This window comes from Salvelinus alpinus, chromosome 8 (assembly GCF_045679555.1).
Source record: "Salvelinus alpinus chromosome 8, SLU_Salpinus.1, whole genome shotgun sequence".
NCBI classification, from domain to species: domain Eukaryota; kingdom Metazoa; phylum Chordata; class Actinopteri; order Salmoniformes; family Salmonidae; genus Salvelinus; species Salvelinus alpinus.
In genome coordinates, this window is record NC_092093.1 from 70003130 (window position 1) to 70024243 (window position 21114).

General features: G+C 44.3%; 1 protein-coding gene across 8 annotated transcripts in view; it reads left to right on the forward strand.

The window, feature by feature from the left end:
- Positions 1-21114, forward strand: part of LOC139583617 (pleckstrin homology-like domain family B member 2) — a 55215-nt gene that overhangs the window by 6482 nt on the left and 27619 nt on the right. For 6 of the 8 annotated variants that reach the window (XM_071414881.1, XM_071414883.1, XM_071414884.1 and 3 more), the window contains exons 2-4: positions 12377-12433; positions 12703-12823; positions 13640-13822. In XM_071414881.1, the coding sequence (XP_071270982.1) occupies positions 12377-12433; positions 12703-12823; positions 13640-13822 (361 nt within the window). Of the gene's footprint in view, positions 1-12376; positions 12434-12702; positions 12824-13639; positions 13823-19396; positions 19741-20418; positions 20478-21114 lie in introns of those variants that run through there. The other 2 variants (XM_071414888.1, XM_071414887.1) reach the window with 2 other exon arrangements.

Sequence of the window (21114 nt, forward strand, 5' to 3'; positions counted from 1 at the left end):
TGGGGAGAACAAGTATTTGATACACTGCCGATTTTGCAGGTTTTCCTACTTACAAAGCATGTAGAGGTCTGTAATTTTTATCATAGGTACACTTCAACTGTGAGAGACGGAATCTAAAACAAAAATCCAGAAAATCACATTGTATGATTTTTAAATAATTAATTTGCATTTTATTGCATGACATAAGTATTTGATCACCTACCAACCAGTAAGAATTCCGGCTCTCACAGACCTGTTAGTTTTTCTTTAAGAAGCCCTCCTGTTCTCCACTCATTACCTGTATTAACTGCACCTGTTTGAACTCGTTACCTGTATAAAAGACACCTGTCCACACACAATCAAACAGATTCCAACCTCTCCACAATGGCCAAAACCAGAGAGCTGTGTAAGGACATCAGGGATAAAATTGTAGACCTGCACAAGGCTGGGATGGGCTACAGGACAATAGGCAAGCAGCTTGGTGAGAAGGAAACAACTGTTGGCGCAATTATTAGAAAATGGAAGAAGTTCAAGATGACGGTCAATCACCCTCGGTCTGGGGCTCCATGCAAGATTTCACCTCGTGGGGCATCAATGATCATGAGGAAGGTGAGGGATCAGCCCAGAACTACACGGCAGGACCTGGTCAATGACCTGAAGAGAGCTGGGACCACAGTCTCAAAGAAAACCATTAGTAACACACTACGCCGTCATGGATTAAAATCCTGCAGCGCACGCAAGGTCCCCCTGCTTAAGCCAGTGCATGTCCAGGCCTGTCTGAAGTTTGCCAATGACCATCTGGATGATCCAGAGGAGGAATGGGAGAAGGTCATGTGGTCTGATGAGACAAAAATAGAGCTTTTTGGTCTAACTCCACTCGCCGTGTTTGGAGGAAGAAGAAGTATGAGTACAACCCCAAGAACACCATCCCAACCGTGAAGCATGGAGGTGGAAACATCATTCTTTGGGGATGCTTTTCTGCAAAGGGGACAGGACGACTGCACCGTATTGAGGGGAGGATGGATGGGGCCATGTATCGCGAGATCTTGGCCAACAACCTCCTTCCCTCAGTAAGAGCATTGAAGATGGGTCGTGGCTGGGTCTTCCAGCATGACAACGACACGAAGCACACAGCCATGGCAACTAAGGAGTGGCTCCGTAAGAAGCATCTCAAGGTCCTGGAGTGGCCTAGCCAGTCTCCAGACCTGAACCCAATAGAAAATCTTTGGAGGGAGCTGAAAATCCGTATTGCCCAGCGACAGCCCCGAAACCTGAAGGATCTGGAGAAGATCTGTAGGGAGGAGTGGGCCAAAATCCCTGCTGCAGTGTGTGCAAACCTAGTCAAGAACTACAGGAAACGTATGATCTCTGTAATTGCAAACAAAGGTTTCTGTACCAAATATTAAGTTCTGCTTTTCTGATGTATCAAATACTTATGTCATGCAATAAAATGCAAATTAATTACTTAAAAATCATACAATGTGATTTTCTGGATTTTTGTTTTAGATTCCGTCTCTCATAGTTGAAGTGTACCTATGATAAAAATTACAGACCTCTACATGCTTTGTAAGTAGGAAAACCTGCAAAATCGGCAGTGTATCAAATACTTGTTCTCCCCACTGTATCTATATGACTATATTCTCTGTGTTTAATCACTCCCCTTGCCAACTGCTCTCCGTCCTCTCACACGCTTTCTAACGCTTTAAGGTTAATTCTTTATACATACTATACTTTTACACATACTCATACACCCACACTATCTAGATGTGGATTTATCGGCCTTCGCTTTAATTCTTGCACAGAGCTGTGAAATAAACCCCACTCCAATCAACAGTTGAAAATTCACAACCTCTGTCCCCTCTCATTCCATGGCCTTTAGGGTGGAATTGTCATTACCACTGCCAAGAACTAAGGTCGTGGTCTTCGGTGGTGAACTTGGTCCCTCAGGGCGGTTTGACCAGAGACAACCACTCATGGTCACAGTCATGGTTGTAGAGTGCCACTGTGGTGTGTGTGTGTGTCTGTGTGTGTATGTGTGTCCCCCAATGTGGGCATGGGCATGCCAAACACTCCCATACACTCGTGGGAAAACGGCCGGCATGGAACATTCCAGCCCATTCCTCCCACTGGAGTGTGTGTGTGTGTGTGTGTGTGTCCTCCCAGCCTGTGCCCTGTTGAAGTGATTTTTTTCCCTCTGGAACACTTTCACACAGACATTCTCTCACATGTGGCAGCTGTGCGTGCGGGGAGAGGGGTTTCTGTGAGTGTGTGTGTGTGTTTTTTTTTGTATTTTATGTATTTATAATAAACAACTGTTTAGGGGGTAGTTCAGCTTTAATAGTGCAGGTAGATTGTAGATTCCATCTATGTAATTTTCTGCGTAATTTCCAACCCCCATATACGTATATACACTGCTCAAAAAAATAAAGGGAACACTAAAATAACACATCCTAGATCTGAATGAATGAAATATTCTTATTAAATACTTTTTTCTTTACATAGTTGAATGTGCTGGCAACACAATCACACAAAAATTATCAATGGAAATCAAATTTATCAACCCATGGAAGTCTGGATTTGGAGTCACACTCAAAATTAAAAGTGGAAAACCACACTACAGGCTGATCCAACTTTGATGTAATGTCCTTAAAACAAGTAAAAATGAGGCTCAGTAGTGTGTGTGGCCTCCACGTGCCTGTATGACCTCTCTACAACGCCTGGGCATGCTCCTGATGAGGTGGCGGATGGTCTCCTGAGGGATCTCCTCCCAGACCTGGACTAAAGCATCTGCCAACTCCTGGACAGTCTGTGGTGCAACATGGCGTTGGTGGATGGTGCGAGACATGATGTCCCAGATGTGCTCAATTGGATTCAGGTCTGGGGAACGGGCGGGCCAGTCCATAGCATCAATGCCTTCCTCTTGCAGGAACTGCTGACACACTCCAGCCACATGAGGTCTAGCATTGTCTTGCATTAGGAGGAACCCAGGGCCAACCGCACCAGCATATGGTCTCACAAGGGGTCTGAGGATCTCATCTCGCTACCTAATGGCAGTCAGGCTACCTCTGGCGAGCACATGGAGGGCTGTGCGGCCCCCAAAGAAATGCCACCCCACACCATGACTGACCCACCGCCAAACCGGTCATGCTGGAGGATGTTGCAGGCAGCAGAACGTTCTCCACGGCGTCTCCAGACTCTGTCACGTCTGTCACATGTGCTCAGTGTGAACCTGCTTTCATCTGTGAAGAGCACAGGGCGCCAGTGGCGAATTTGGCAATCTTGGTGTTCTCTGGCAAATGCCAAACGTCCTGCACGGTGTTGGGCTGTAAGCACAACCCCCACCTGTGGACGTCGGGCCCTCATACCACCCTCATGGAGTCTGTTTCTGACCGTTTGAGCAGACACATGCACATTTGTGGCCTCTGGAGGTCATTTTGCAGGGCTCTGGCAGTGCTCCTCCTGCTCCTCCTTGCACAAAGGCGGAGGTAGCGGTCCTGCTGCTGGGTTGTTGCCCTCCTACGGCCTCCTCCACGTCTCCTGATGTACTGGCCAGTCTCCTGGTAGAGCCTCCATGCTCTGGACACTACGCTGACAGACACAGCAAACCTTCTTGCCACAGCTCGCATTGATGTGCCATCCTGGATGCACTACCTGAGCCACTTGTGTGGGTTGTAGACTCCGTCTCATGCTACCACTAGAGTGAAAGCACTGCCAGCATTCAAAAGTGACCAAAACATCAGCCAGGAAGCATAGGAACTGAGAAGTGGTCTGTGGTCACCACCTGCAGAACCACTCCTTTATTGGGGGTGTCTTGCTAATTGCCTATAATTTCCACCTGTTGTCTATTCCATTTGCACAACAGTATGTGAAATTTATTGTCAATCAGTGTTGCTTCCTAAGTGGACAGTTTGATTTCACAGAAGTGTGATTGACTTGGAGTTACATTGTGTTGTTTAAGTGTTCCCTTTATTTTTTTGAGCAGTGTATATATAAACTCAACAAAAAAAGAAACTTCCCTTTTTCAGGACCCTGTCTTTCAAAGATCATTTGTAAAAATCCAAATAACTTCACAGATCTTCATTGTAAAGGGTTTAAACACTGTTTCCCATGCTTGTTCAATGAAGCATAAACAATTAATGAACATGCACCTGTGGAACGGTCGTTAAGACACTAACAGCTTACAGACGGTAGGCAATTAAAACGTCACAGTTATGAAAACTCTACTGACTCTGAAAAACACCAACAGAAAGATGCCCAGGGTCCCTGCTCATTTGCGTGAACGTGCCTTAGGAATGCTGCAAGGAGGCATGAGGACTGCAGATGTGGCCAGGGCAATAAATTGCAATATCTGTACTGTGAGATGCCTAAGACAGCGTTACAGGGAGACAGGACGGGCAGTGGCAGACCACGCGTAACAAGACCTGCACAGGATTGGTACATCCGAACATCACACCTGCGGGACAGGTACAGGATGGCAACAACAATAGCCCGAGTTACACCAGGAACGAACAATCCCTCCATTAGTGCTCAGACTGTCCGCAATAGGCTGAGAGAGGCTGGACTGAGGGCTTGTAGGCCTGTTGTCAGGCAGGTCCTCAACAACGTCACCTATGGGCACAAACCCACCGTCGCTGGACCAGACAGGACTGGGAAAAAAAATGCTCTTCACTGACGAGTCGCGGTTATGTCTCACCAGGGGTGATGGTCGGATTCGCGTTTATCATTGAAGGAATGAGCGTTACACCGAGGCCTGTACTCTGGAGCGGGATCGATTTGGAGGTGGAGGGTCCATCATGGTCTGGGGCTGTGTGTCACAGCATCATCGGACTGAGCTTGTTGTCATTGCAGGCAATCTCAATGCTGTGCGTTACAGGGAAGACATCCTCCTCCCTCATGCGGTGCCCTTCCTGTAGGCTCATCCTGACATGACCCTCCAGAATGACAATGCCACCAGCCATACTGCTTGTTCTGTACGTAATTTCCTGCAAGACAGGAATGTCAGTGTTCTGCCATGGCCAGCGAAGAGCCCGGATCTCAATCCCATTGAGCACGTCTGGGACCTGTTGGATCGGAGGGTGAGGGCTAGGGCCATTCCCCCCAGAAATGTCCGGAACTTGCAGGTACCTTGGTGGAAGAGTGGGGTAACATCTCACAGCAAGAACTGGCAAATCTGGTGCAGTACACAAGGAGGAGATGCACTGCAGTACTTAATGCAGCTGGTGGCCACACCAGATACTGACTGTTACTTTTGATTTTGACCCCCCCTTTTTTCAGGGACACGTTATTGCATTTCTGTTAGTCACATGTCTGTGGAACTTGTTCAGTTTATGTCTCAGTTGTTGAATCTTGTTGTGTTCATACAAACATTTGCACATGTTAAGTTTGCTGAAAATAAACGCAGTTGACAGTGAGAGGACGTTTCTTTTTTTGCTGAGTTTATATACACACAGTACAAGTCAAAAGATAGACAAACCTACTAATTCAAGGGCTTTTCTTTATTTTTACTATTTTTACATTGCAGAATAATAGTGAAGACATCACAACTATGAAATAACAGACATGGAATCATATAGTAACATATAGTAAGTGTTAAACAAATCAAAATATATTTTTGATTTTCAATTCTTCAAAGTAGCCACCCTTTGCCTTGATGACAGCTTTGCACACATTTATCAGTTTTCAGGTATGACCCAGATGCAGACAGTGTCGAAGAAACAAAAGTTTATTTCTAATACAGGGGCAGGCAAACGGCAGGTCAACGGCAGGCAGAGGTCAGTAATCAAGAGAGGGTGCAAAAGTATGCCAACAATCTTGAAGGAGTTTCCACATATGCTGAGCACTTGTTGGCTGCTTTTCCTTCACTCTGCGGTCCAACTCATCCCAAACCATTTCAATTGGGTTGAGGTTGGGTGACTGTGGAGGCCAGGTCATCTGATGCAGCACTCCATCACTCTCCTTCTTGGTCAAAAAGCCCTTTTACAGCCTGAAGGTGTATTGTGTCATTGTCCTGTTGAAAAACAAATGATAGTCCCACTAAGCGCAAACCAGATGGGATGGCGTATCGCTGCAGAATGCTGTGGTAGCCATGCTGGTTAAGTGTGCCTTGAATTCTAAATAAATCACCGACAGTGTCACCAGCAAAGCACCCCCACACCATCACTCCTCCACGCTTCACGGTGGGAACCACACATGCTGAGATCACCTACTCTACCAAAAATCTTAAATTTGGACTCATCAGACCAAAGGACAGATTTCCACCGGTCTAATGTCCATTGCTCGTGTTTCTTGGCCCAAGCAAGTCTCTTCTTCTTATTGGTGTCCTTTAGTAGTGGTTTCTTTGCAGCAATTTTACCATGAAGGCCTGATTCACGCAGTCTCCTCTGAACAGTTGAGATGTGTCTGTTACATGCGAAGAATTTATTTGGGCTGCAATTTCTGAGGCTGGTAACTCTAATGAGCTTATCCTCTGCAGCAGAGGTAATTCTGGGTCTTCCTTTCCTATGGCGGTCCTCATGAGAGCCAGGTTCATCATAACGCTTGATGGTTTTTGCTACTGCACTTGAAGAAACTTTCAAAGTTCTTGAAATGTTCCAGATAGACTAACCTTCAGATCAAATCAAATCAAAGTTTATTTGACACGTGCGCCAAATACAACAGTGAAATGCTTACTTACAGGCTCTAACCAATAGTGCAAAACAAGGTATTAGGTGAAGAATAGGTAAGTAAAGAGATAAAAACAAAAGTAAAAATACAGTGAAAAACAGTAGCGAGGCTATATACAGTAGCGAGGCTATAAAAGTAGCGAGGCTACATACAGACACCGGTTAGTCAGGCTGATTGAGGTAGTATGTACATGTAGATATGGTTAAAGTGACTATGCATATATGATGAACAGAGAGTAGCAATAGCGTAAAGAGGGGTTGGCGGGTGGTGGATGGCGGGACACAATGCAGATAGCCAATGTGCGGGAGCACTGGTTGGTCGGGCCAATTGAGGTAGTATGTACATATGTACATGAATGTATAGTTAAAGGGACTGTGCATATATGATAAACAGAGAGCAGCAGCAGCGTAAAAGAGGGGGTGGGGGGGGGGGGAACACAATGCAAATAGTCCGGGTAGCCATTTGATTATCAGTTAAAACTGTTGAGAAGCCTTTTTGTCCTAGACTTGGCACTCCGGTACCGCTTGCCATTTGGTAGTAGAGTGAACAGTCTATGACTGGGGTGGCTGGGGTCTTTGACAATTTTTAGGGCCTTCATCTGACACCGCCTGGTGTAGAGGTCCTGGATGGCAGGTAGCTTAGCCCCAGTGAGGTCCTGGGCCGTACGCACTACCCTCTGTAGTGCCTTGCGGTCAGAGGCCGAGCAATTGCCGTACCAGGCAGTGATGCAACCAGTCAAGATGCTCTCGATGTTGCAGCTGTAGAAGCCTTTGAGGATCTCAGGACCCATGCCAAATCTTTTTAGTTTCCTGAGGGGGAATAGGTTTTGTCGTGCCCTCTTCACGACTGTCTTGGTGTGTTTGGACCATTCTAGTTTGTTGTTGATGTGGACACAAAGTAACTTGGAAGCTCTCAACCTGCTCCACTACAGCCCCGCCGATGAGAATGGGGGCGTGCTCGGTTCTCCTTTTCCTGTAGTCCACAATCATCTCCTTAGTCTTGGTTACGTTGAGGGATAGGTTGTTATTCTGGCACCACCCGGCCAGGTCTTTGACCTCCTCCCTATAGGCTGTCTTGTCGTTGTCGGTGATCACTGTTGTGTCGTCTGCAAACTTAATGATGGTGTTGGAGTCGTGCCTGGCCATGCAGTCGTGGGTGAACAGGGAGTACAGGAGAGGACTGAGCACGCACCCCAGGGGGGCTCCAGTGTTGAGGATCAGTGTGGCAGATGTGTTGCTACCTACCCTCACCACCTGGGGGCGGCCCGTCAGGAAGTCCAGGATCCAGTTTCAGAGGGAGGTGTTTAGTCCCAGGGTCCTTAGCTTAGTGATGAGCTTTGAGGGTACTATGGTGTTGAACGCTGAGCTGTAGTCAATGAATAGCATTCTCACATAAGTGTTCCTTTTGTCCAGGTGGGAAAGGGCAGTGTGGAGTGCGATAGAGATTGCATCATCTGTGGATCTGTTTGGGCGGTATGCAAATTTGAGTGGGTCTAGGGTTTCTGGGATAATGGTGTTGATGTGAGCCATTACCAGCCTTTCAAAGCACTTCATGGCTACGGACGTGAGAGCTACGGGTCTGTAGTCATTTAGGCAGGTTGCCTTTGTGTTCTTGGGCACAGGGACTATGGTGGTCTGCTTGAAACATGTTGGTATTACAGACTCAATCAGGGACATGTTGAAAATGTCAGTGAAGACACCTGACCAGTTGGTCAGCACATGCCCAGAGCACACGTCCTGGTAATCCGTCTGGCCCCGCAGCCTTGTGTATGTTGACCTGTTTAAAGGTCTTACTCACGTCAGCTACGGAGAGCGTGATCACACAGTCGTCCGGAACAGCTGATGCTCTCATGCATGCCTCTGTGTTGCTTGCCTCGAAGCGAGCATAGAAGTGATTTAGCTCGTCTGGTAGGCTCGTGTCACTGGGCAGCTCGCGGCTGTGCTTCCCTTTGTAGTCTGTAATAGTTTGCAAGCCCTGCCACATAAGACGAGCGTCGGAGCCGGTGTAGTATGATTCAATCTTAGCCCTGTATTGACGTTTTGCCTGTTTGATGGTTCGTTGCAGGGCATAGCAGGATTTCTTGTAAGCTTCCGGGTTAGAGTCCCGCACCTTGAAAGCGGCAGCTCTGCCCTTTAGCTCAGTGCGAATGTTGCCTGTAATCCATGGCTTCTGGTTGGGGTATGTACGTACAGTCACTGTGGGGACGACGTCCTCGATGCACTTATTGATAAAGCCAGTGACTGATGTGGTGTACTCCTCAATGCCATCGGATGAATGCCGGAACATGTTCCAGTCTGTGATAGCAAAACAGTCCTGTAGTTTAGCATCTGCTTCATCTGACCACTTTTTTATAGACCCTGTCACTGGTGCTTCCTGCTTTAATTTTTGCTTGTAAGCAGGAATCATGAGGATAGAGTTGTGGTCAGATTTACCAAATGGAGGGTGGGCTTTGTACACGTCTCTGTGTGTGGACTACAGGTGATCTAGAATTTTTTCCCCTCTGGTTGCACATTTAACATGTTGATAGAAATTTGGTCGAAATGATTTAAGTTTCCCTGCATTAAAGTCTCCGGCCACTAGGAGCGCCGCCTCTGGGTGAGTGGTTTCCTGTTTGCTTATTTCCTTATACAGCTGACTGAGTGCCAGCATCTGTCTGTGGTGGTAAATAAACAGCCATGTCTTAGTTTTTTTTGATTGCTTAAGCACGATTTTCAAAACACTACACACAATTAGCACAACCACACACCCAATTAGCAAAACACTACAGATCCTTTGCAAAATTAAACACTCTTGTAAAAACTATACACTTCTTTTTAAAAACCACACTTTGTTACCATATGAAACACACACGTTTCACATTACTATACTCTGTTTGCACGAGTTACACTCTGCTGTGATAAACCTAAAACACTTTTAGCACTTCTACTTCCCTATGATTAGAGTAGGCTACTATCAACAAAGTATAAATATAATGTCAATTCACCAAACACTACACAAGACCAATGTTGCAGACTGAAGAAACTCATTTATTTCTCAACACGCCCAAAATGTTGACATGGAGATTCATAATACTGTAACCAAACATCACTTTACGTATTGTAAGTTCAAAAAAATAAAATAAAAAATAACTAGACATTGTCTCTTCGCCTAGCTGGATCTGGCCAGAGAATTTCCAAGGCAAGACACCTTGGAAAGAAACGTCTTGAATGACGAATCCATCCTTGCATTGCTGCTACCTCCATCTGGTCACAGGCCTCCTCCATGGCTTGGAAGAGGGGTACCTCAGCCTGGAGACGGAGATCATATACATTCCACCTCCATGCCGAGAAAAACTCTTCTATGGGGTTGAGTAATGGAGAGTATGGTGGAAGATATAGGACGGTGAAATGTGGATGTTGCTGAAACCAGTTCTGAAGACACATTGTCCCAGACAACAATGTATTGCATATGATCGATTTGATTTGCTGCTGTTATGTTGTGCAATTGGTCCAAGAATGTAAGTATGAGTGCTGTGTTGTAAGGGCCCATATGGGCATGGCGGTGGAGGACCCCATTCTGTGTAATGGCTGCACAGAGTGTTATATTACCCCGACGTTGCCCTGGGACATTGACTATAGCCCTGTGGCCAATGATGTTTCTTCCCCTCCTTCGTGTTCTCATCAGGTTGAACCCAGCCTCATCTACGTAAATGAACTCATGCTGGATCTCCTCTCCATCCATTCGTAAAACTCTCTGAAAAACAGTGTCAGGCAAAATTGTGTAGTTCAGTGTAGATCTAGTATACATATTACAGTACAGTAAAAGATTATGAGACAGTATGCAAGATCACTGCTAAAGTGAATACATACCTCTGCATAATCATGCCGCAGTCGTTTCACCCTTTCGGAATTGCGCTCGAAAGGCACTCGATAAATTTGCTTCATTTGAATATGTTTTTTTTTTAGGATGCGTGCCAGTGTTGATGTTGAGACCTGATGGATATCGTTGAAAATGGCGTGGTTATTGACAATGTTAGCTTGGAGCTGCTTGAGTGTTATAGCATTGTTGGCCAAAACCATGTTTACTATCTCCCTCTCTTGCTGTTCTGTGAACATAGGAGGCCTTCCCCCTTGTCGTCCCTGACCCTCAATCCTATGTAGAAAAAAAACAGTATACAATAGTACAGTAATTTCACAGGAAAAGGTAACAGAAGTGCTGATAGTGCATAGAATACAGTACTGTAAGCAGTTACTGAAACCGTGCAGATGTTTTTGATATGATGATATTTTTACAATACCTATTTTCCAGTCGAAATGTTCTCACCACACTTGCCACTGTATATCGGCTTAGATTTGGCTGTACTCGCAGTCCAGCCTCCCTCAGCGTCAGGCCGTGGTTGACAACGTGGTCAACCAGTGTTGCACGGATCTCATTTGTCAGATTCGGTCCTCTTTGAGCACCTTCTTGTCTTCCTCTTTCTCTTCCTCTTCTTCCCCTTCCTCCTCCTTCTCCTCCTCGTCCTCCTCGTTCTCCTCGTTCTCCTCCTCGTCCTCCTCGTCGTCCTCGTCGTCCTCCTCCTCGTCCTCCTCCTCGTCTTACTCTTTCTCTGACTCTTTCCATTGTGCTTGAAGACCGATGAACTCACCTGCTGCTTTTTATAGTGCTTATACACCTGATTGGTGTGTCTACAATTAAGCAAACGAGTGTTTGCACACCTGATGACTGTGTTGAACCAATTGGTTGGACGGTGTGGTAATTTGACAGTCAGTGCTTTGGTATTGCAAGGACGTGACTTCATGATAGATTTTTGTGTGTAATGTATGTTAAGTGTGTTTAGTGTTTTGCAAATCACTGTGTGTAGAGTTTTGCAACAAGTGTGAGGTTGACAATGTGCTTATAGTTGTGCAAATATGGGCTGATGTTTTGCTTCTTGAGTGTAAGGTTTTGCTAATAGTGTACTACTTTTAATTTTAGTGTGTAAGCAATCCAAAAAAACTGTAAGGTAATGATGGACTGTCGTTTCTCTTTGCTTATTTGAGCTGTTCTTGCCATAATATGGACTTGGTCTTTTACCAAATAGGGATATCTTCTGTACACCACCCCTACCTTGTCATAACACAACTGATTGTCTCAAACGCATTAAGAATGAAAGAAATTCCATAAATGAACTTTTAACAAGACACACCTGTTAATTTAAATGCATTCCAGGTGACTACCTCATGAAGCTGGTTGAGATAATGCCAATACTGTGAAAAGCTGTCATCAAGGCAAAGGGTGGCTAATTTGAAGATTCTCAAATATAAAATATATTTTGATTTGTTTAAACTTTTTTGGTTACTACATGATTCCATATGTGTTATTTCATAGTTTTGATGTCTTCACTATGTCCTAAAAAGTCCTTTATAAATTATCCTGTCCTAGTTATCCAATAGGCTTTGATTACATTTCCGATATCCTCGGCCCACATGGAAATTCTATAAGAGTAATATGTATGCCAATTATTTGATGGTCTGAACGCATTCTGTCCCCTATCAACACCAACACTTTTTTGTGTGCGTGCATGTGTTTACGTTTCTGTGTTTGTTCTAAATATGCAATCAGCTGGCTGTGGGCATCCCCGCTTCTCACATGGGTTACCGGGTTTTACAGCTGTTGGGGTGTGTGTGTGTGTGTTTAGCTTTCTGGGCCTCTCTGTGTCTTTAGAGTATATGTGTGTTTGACTGAGTCTAACCTCATTCTACTCTCTCTCCTGTAGAACCCAGAGACCCTCTGTAAGCCAGAGTCAGACCAGATGAGTCCAGACGAGCCACAGGTGACAATAGATACCTCACTCAGCTACATCACAATGTACTGGTAGTAAAATAGTTGCTACAGTAAGATCTTTATAGTTTGGACCAGCAGCACTATAGAAAGCTGCTTTCAGTTTATTTTCAAAATAAGTTGTTAGAGTTTACATGCTCGATTTTTCCTTACTTTAAAATAAAAATTGGCTGTTCGTGAAAAGAAAAAACACAAGCATACTTTTAAGATGTAATATTAACTATTTGACTGCATATGAAATGTGTGGATGTTTCTCCCCAGTCTCCCTTGGACCTGATAGACACAGGGAAATGCCTGAAGGTCCAAACAGCCACACCACATCTGGTCAGCCTGGGCAGTGGGAGACTGAGTGTGGCTATCACCCTACTGCCCCTTAAAGAAGGTAACACACATACACACACACATATACTTGATTGGCCCATACATGCCATGTCCCTTTTATCTGTTTCCCTAGAACCCCCTGTAACCATGGTGACTGCTACTGGGGAGAGGGGGTGTGAGGGAGGGAGAGAGAGAAAGGGAGAGAGGGGAAGAGAGAGAAAGGGAGAAGGGGAGAGAGAGATGTGGGAGAGGGAGAGAGAGAGGGGTGATAGAGAGATATGGGGAGACGGAGAGATGGAGGGAGTGAGAGAGAGAAAGAGAGTTTGGGCGAGAGAGAGGGAGAAATGGGGAGAGAGAGAAAGGGAGATGGGGGGGATGTGATACTCTGGGAGGAAATCAGGTCACAATAGAGCCAGGACAGGGAGCCAAGCTGACTTCCCCCCTCAGGGAACACTAAAGACACACACACACACGCATGCACGCAAATGCAATCACACACACACTGTAACAAGTGCACACACATACATGCAAGCACACATGCACACAGTCACAGTATTTTTACTGTATAATGACATAATTGCAGTGTATTTATAGACCTTTCAGTCATTGACACCACAGGTGTCTATGGTTCATCAGTATTCCAGACAGATATCTTGCTAACAAGCCAACAGGGTGTAGATGGTAGCAGAGATAACAGAGATCTACACACAGAATCAGACTGACTGGTAGGGAGACTTAAACACTCTCTTAAACAGATGTGTTAAGCTTAGCTGACTATATAACTCTCTAGCCTAACAATGCAACACTCACCCCCAAAAATTTGGATCTAAAGTCAACTCAACTTTCCCCCACAACGACATAACATACATTTTTCCAGGAGTGACACGTATCGGGCGTGAGGACGCGGTGGTACCCCAAAACATCACCATCCAGGGTGTAGGCATCGAGGCGGAACACTGCATCATCATCAACACGTCAGGGGTCATCATCCTCGACCCTTGTGGTAACCTCTGCTCCCTGGACGGCGTCCCTGTGACATCTCCCGTCCCGCTCACACAAGGTGAGATATACAGAGGAATGCACACACAGGACCGCAAACAAACACACTTTGTCGCCACCTACTGGTAGTACTTGTTTAAGTGCAGTGTTGTTTGCCTTGCCTGTGGGCCTTGACTGCTGCATTGGTTACAAATCAAGTCAAATGTTATTCGTCACATTCTTCGTAAAGAACAGGTGTGGCCCTTCTCAACAATGTAGAGAGAAAGAAAATAGAGAAATAATAGAAAAGTGAAACACGTAATAATACTGTAGATACACAATGAGTAATGATAACATAGCTACATACAAGGAGTACCAGTACCGAGTCGATGTGCAGGGGTATGAGGTAATTGAGGTAGATATGTACATATAGGAAGGGATAAAGTGACTAGGCAACAGGATAGATTATAAACAGTAACAGCAGCGTATGTGATGAGTCAAAAACGTTCGTGCCAAAAGGGTCAATGCAAATAGTTAAATAGTTACCTAGCTACCCAGACTAACTATTTAGGAGTCTTATGGATTGGTGGTAGAAGCTCTTCAGGGTCCTGTTGGTTCCAGACTTGGTGCATCAGTACCGCTTGTTGTGCAATAGCAGAGAGAACAGGCTATAACTTGGGTGGCTGAAGTCTGACAATTTGTAGGTCCTTCCTCTGACACCACCTGGTATAGAGGTCATGGATGGCAGGGAGCTCGGCCCCAGTGATGTACTGGGTCGTACGCACTATCTCTGTAGCACCTTGCGGTCGGATGCCAAGCAGTTGCCATACTAAGCGGTGATTCAGCCAGTCAAGATGCTCTCAATGGTGCAGCTGTAGAACTTTTTGAGGTTCTGAGAGCCCATGCTAAATATTTTCAGCCTATGAGTGTGTGTGTGTGTGTGTGTGTGTCTATGTGTGTGTGTGTGCGCGCGCATGTGTGGTTAGCTTTTGCCTTCCTGTATACAATGTGTCACGTTCGTTGATGGAATGAGGAGACCAAGGTGCAGCGTGGTAGACGTACATCTTACTTTTATTTGATGACACCGAAAAACCAACAAATACAAAACGAAACGCACAGTTCTGTAGGGCTGGAAAGCAACAGTACAAAAACAAGATCCCTAAGATCCCAAAAACAAGGCTGCCTAAGTATGATACCCAATCAGAGACAACGATAGACAGCTGCCTCTGATTGGGAACTATACCAGGCCAAACAAAGAAATAGAAAAACTAGATTGCCCACCCTAGTCACACCCTGACCTAACCAAAATAGAGAATTAAAAGGATCTCTAAGGTCAGGGCGTGACACAATGAGTATACAAACATTAGGAACACCTTCCTACTATTGAGTTGCTCCCACTTTTGCCCTCAGAACAGCCTCAATTTGTCGGGGCATGGACTCTACAAGGTGTTGAAAGCGTTCCACAGGGATGCTGGTCCATGTTGACTCCAATGCTTCCCACAGTTGTGTCAAGTTGGCTGGATGTCCTTTGGGTGGTGGAACATTCTTGATACACACTGGAAAACCATGAAGGCATGAAAAACAGCAGCGTTGCAGTTCTTGACACACAAACCGGTGCGCCTGGCACCTACTACAATACCCTGTTCAAAGGCACTTAAATATTTTGCCTTCACCATCTGAATGGCACACATACACAATCTATGTCTCAATTGTCTCAAGGCTACACTGATTGAAGTGGATTTAACAACTGACCTCAATAAGGGATCATATATTTCAACTGGTTAGTATATGTGACGGAAAGAGTAGGTGTTCCTAATGTTTTGTACACTCAATGTATATGTGTATGAATCATGTGATTAAAGTGTATGACCCGGGTTCTTCATGGTGTTGTGAAGCTGTGTGTGTGGTGTTTGTGTGTGGTTGAGCCATTAGCCTTTTAGCTTAATTATCCTTGGTTTGGAATGGATAGCTCCTGTTGTTTACAATGCCATGACTCACAACTTCCAACTGCAGAGAACACACTCGTCCTTTTCCATTCCTCTCTTTCACTCTCTCTCTCTCTCTCTCTCTCCTTCTCCTTTTCAGTCTTTCTTTAGACATTTCTTTTTCTCTCTCTTTCAGTCCTTTTCACTCTCACTTCTCCTATTTCTCATCTTTAAATCCTTGATCCATCCTCCTTTTCATTAGTTTCCTTCCCCTTCATTACCCAACATTCCTTTCTCTTTTTCCTTCTTTGGGTTTTTGGAAGGTGTAAACAAGAACGCAAACACATTCCTCTATTTTCACATTCTCTCACTTTTTTCCCTCCCTCTCTCCCCATTAATCTCCCTCTCTCTTTCCACACCTCTTCCCCAGCTCTCTGTCGTGGTCTGGTCTGACCACTGTCAGTTAAATATTGACTGACCTGTTTGTTTTCTCACTGTGGCTAGCTGACTCAAATATTGACAACATCTTGGTGTGTATACGTACTGGAGACCAAGGTGTTGTCTCTATACTGCGCTCACATAGGAATTACGGTATTTTGCCTGTAAAAAAAAAAAGTAAATGTTTACATGACCCCCTTTCAAACAGGCCCATTTTTACCACATTCTTGCCTGCATATAAAGGTTAAATAAAAAAATATGCCTTTTATACCTCCAGTGCCCATGCTGGCATGCCATTGACAAGTGGTAGTAGTGGTGTGCAGATGTGGGTGGGTGTCTATTTGAATAAATCCATTGAATATACACCATCAAAAAGGAATTCATTATGAATTTGTTTAGGCAGGTCCAAAACAACAGAATGGCATATTTTGAGTTGGATCATTTTACGTCCAAATGAATGAAATCAATAGTTCATTATTTTGTTCATTAAACAGACAAGCCAAACTTACCAAGATCACAGTCAACACACATATATTTTGTAGTAAGAATATACTGGAACATAACAGAATAAAATACAAATTGACTCTAGCCACAAAATAGGGGGGGGGGGGGTTCGGAAGGCAAGAAAATGGCCTTGCCGAAGTCCTCCCCCCTTCTAATTTCCTTAATTGTGTCACTAGAGTCAAATACTTTCTGTGGCACACATCAGAGTCAAATACTTTCTATAGAACAAACTTCTCGTCAAGATAGGCAACCAAAATGAATATATATGGATGTTATATTAAACATAGAGGAGGGAGTAAAATGTAGGCAAGCAATAAACATTTCAGAACAACTACTAGTCGAATAAGAAATGGGAGAGATGACACATTTTTGCAAAGAGATTTATATATAGACTAATACACTTGGAACAAATAGCCAAACCGAAAACTGCAGACATTACTAGTGCCTCCCCTGCGATCAAACCGCCATAAAAAATAAAATGAAACACAGCCTAACTTGATCATTGACAGCTGCCTTGAAGGACACAAATAAAAAATGCTGCCACTAAGATCAGTGAAATGTAGGCTAAACTGACAACGGAGTGAAGAGCAGAAATCTCAACTAGCAAGCAAGTCTCAGCAATGAAGAATTGAGTGTGTGCGCGTTCACGCAAAGGGGGGGGGGACTCTGGCAGGGGGGAGATCTTCGGCACAACACCCGCAATACCTTTCAGATACAAAGAAAAGGAGGAAAAACGTCTTAGTGTGAAAAGAGAGGGATGATAAGAAGACATAAAGAACAGGGCAGAGGGCAAGAGGTAGAGAGAATGTGAGAGTTCATGGTAAGGACAGAGAAGAAGGAACAGAGAGCGAGAGAACCTTGTGGGTTTTAGAGAAAGAGAGCGTGAAATGGAAACATCCTCTAGGATAATCTCTCAGGCTACAGACGTTAGCCACACACACACACACACACACACACACACACACACACACACACACACACACACACACACACACACACACACACACACACACACACACACACACACACACACACACACACACACAGACACAGACACACACACACAAAGTGATGTAACTGGAGTGTTTGGTTTGGAAATGCATATTGTGTTTGCAGAGTATTGCCAATAACAGAGATTACAAACCATACCGCTGACTCATATCAATATGATGATGTGGAGGCACCAGACAGACACACACACACACACACACACACACACACACACACACACACACACACACACACACACACACACACACACACACACACACACACACACACACACACACACACACACACACACACACTAACACACACAGAAACACTATCCCTAAACATGTGTCTGCCAGGAGCAGAGTGATTCCTCACGAAACCAGGACAAAAAAATACCATGATTTTGGTGAATTTTACTAAATTTAACCCATAGAATGTCTCTTTGGAGGAAGGATTGTTTACATATACAGTATTTGACATTTGTTTCTAAAAGCATAATTGAGAAATAATTGATCAAATGTGGGATATTTATGGGATTTTGGCCTTACTCAGGCCTCCTTTTTTTAAATGTTAGCCTTATTTTACCAGGTAAGTTGAGTGAGAACACATTCTCATTTACAGCAACGACCCGGGGAATAGTTACAGGGGAGAGGAGGGTGGATGAATGAGCCAATTGTAAGCCGGGGATGATTAGGTGACAATGATGGTATGAGGGACAAATTTAGCCAGGACACCAGAGTTAACACCCCTAGTCTTACGATAAGTGCCATGGGATTTTTAGTGACCATAGAGAGTCAAGTCACCTGTTTAACATCCCATCCAAAAGACAGCACCCTACACAGGGCAATGTCCCCAATCACTGCCGTGGGATATATATTTTTGGACCAGAGAAAAGTGTGCCTCCTACTGACCCTCCAACACCACTTCCAGCAGCATCTGGTCTCCCATCCAGGACCAACCCTGCTTAGCTTCAGAAGCAAGCCAGCAGTGGGATGCAGGGTGGTATTTTAAGACACTAAAACATTGTATCTATAGGTGCTACTAAGCAGCAATTGTCATATGAAGTGTCACCACTTGTTCTGTAATATGAGTAGTATTTTGATTTCAATAAAAAATGTCTTACATTAATTTATGAATATTGGTGAAAAAACATGAAAATAGCAAATATACACATTTTGATTAGTCAAATGTGTCTATATATTCTTGAACGTAATAGCCTATATACTCTACACGGGAATATCAATGTTCCAGAGTTAAATTTCACGAAAATCCCCAAAATCATGGTCTTTTTTTGTCCTGGTTTTGTGAGGAATCACTCCTCTGAAAATATCAGAGTGGATGTTTTTCTCCTTTTCTCTCCACCCTATACCATGCAGTCTCTCTCTCCATCACAGTTCTCTACCTCATTCCCCTCTGTCCAAGGCTCTCACTTATTTTCTAGTCCACTGTCTCTCTTTCCTTCCCCTTCTCTATTGAGTAGTTTTCCGAAGCTGTTCTTCTGTGCATCAGATCAAAGTTGTTATTTAATTAAACATTTAGGCTGAATTTGGAAAAATATGGCTTTGATAAAAATCACATCTATTTAAGTTTGAGTTGTTCTTTTCTCCCTCTTAGCTGTTGAGCTCTATAGATGTGAGGTTGGCAATAGTAACATTCCTCTCAAGGTGTTTCCACAGAGAAGGGAAAAGTAGGCTAGGTAGACAAAGAAATAGAGTAAGGGGGCGGGGACCAAATACCTCTGGCTTTTAAACCGCTGTGTTCCAACCAACAGAGAACGGGGTCCGAGACTGCTTTGGCTGAACTGAAATGCATTTTTAATCAAATACATTAGTTTGGGGTTTTACAAGCGGCTGCTTTTGATCTCATTCAGAGCTCGTAAACTTTCTTAGGGGAGGGTTTTGCTTTTTACCCCAGTCTATTCGCGTCAAGCAGGCGTCACCACCCCCTTTTTTGGAGAGTTGGTGCGCTCCTTACCTCAACCCCATCTGGATGGAAATCTGTTGAACCCCGAAGTCCCGAGTCATTTCTGGAGCTTTGGACTGGGCTGAAGGAGGATAAGAACGCGATGGTAATTGTTCAGACATAGAGAAAGAACCCAAAATACCGCAGTTGTATTCGCTGAATGGGACTCAGTAAAAAGGTTAGTAAAGATAGCCTAATTTCAGAAATTCCCTGATTTGGAAGACCCCTGTGAGTGCGCGTGCATGTGTACATCAATTTGGTTTTGTAGCCTTTTGTGACTAGAAAACGGCAATAATCAGTTGAAACAAAAACACAGCGGGGGCCCACCCCTTTTTTCGGTAAAAAGATGAGGGATAGGGCTGGAGAAATGTAACCAATCTCAAATTCATAGACAGAGCTATGGATGCAAGGTCTGACCATCCATGATATCAAAGTATAGTTTTAACCATGTTGAGGCTATATAGTGTTTGTTTACAAACATTGGAGTGAAACAAGCTTATATTTTGGGTTCTGATGCAGTACGACCGTTCAACTAAACTAATAATAAGTTATATTTTTCAAATATCAATGGGTACGTTTAATTCAGAACTCCCAAAATAGATGAAGCAACTGCAGATTGCGCTTTGAAGGAAACGTTATTTAATTTTTATGATAAAGCTCTTTTCATTGTTTGGCGAATTTTTGTTTGTCAGCTGCTCTTGATTAGGCTAAATGTTTTAGGAATATAGCAAGGGTAGGCAACAGCAAACCATTTGCGTCACGCTTACTATGTTGCAACCATAAATTGTATAATTGAGATAAGAACCTCCTGCTTAAATGCTTTCCAGATAGTATTTTATATTGTCTACGTTTGCAGGGGGAAATTAACTTCATGACCTACGATCAAATTTGAAAAGGCTACCTTGACGTCACAAGGTAAGCAGCACCGTACGCATCACCTTTGTGAAGAATGGTATTAGCGCGCGCACCTCAAGGGTTGTAGTTCACAGACAGACAACGACGTGATTGGTTTTCACTTGACAAGAAAAAACAGCCTGCGGTCATAGAAAGTAGAACTGAAGTGACGCCAAAGGAAATCTGTATCTGCTTCCTGGGACTCGGTTATTGGGAGAGTGCCTTTGATTTAAGATGTCAAGATTAGCCTCGTTACTTTATTTGTTTTATAAAGGAGAGAGGACATGTAATTGAAAGCGGTAGCATATGTCAGGTGACATGACAACGCTACTTATGTATACCAGCTGCGTCCCCTGTTCAAATGCATCCTTCCTCCCTCCCTTACTTTCTTTCTTCCTTCCATCCTACTTTAGGCTATAGCAGGCCTATTTTTCAAAAGGGACACTAATCGTGTCAGTGATCACACCGAGGAAGGAATGATGCATTGACTTTTGCAGTGTATTTTTTAGGGCCCTGCAAAGCCGCTGTGATCCACTCAACACATCCAAGCAGCAGACCAGAAGAGTGTGGCCCCCCCCAAATCCAATGACCTAGATTGGAAGATCGTTTTTTTGTGTCAGTCAGTGTGCTCATGGCCAGTGTCCCACACATGGTATTT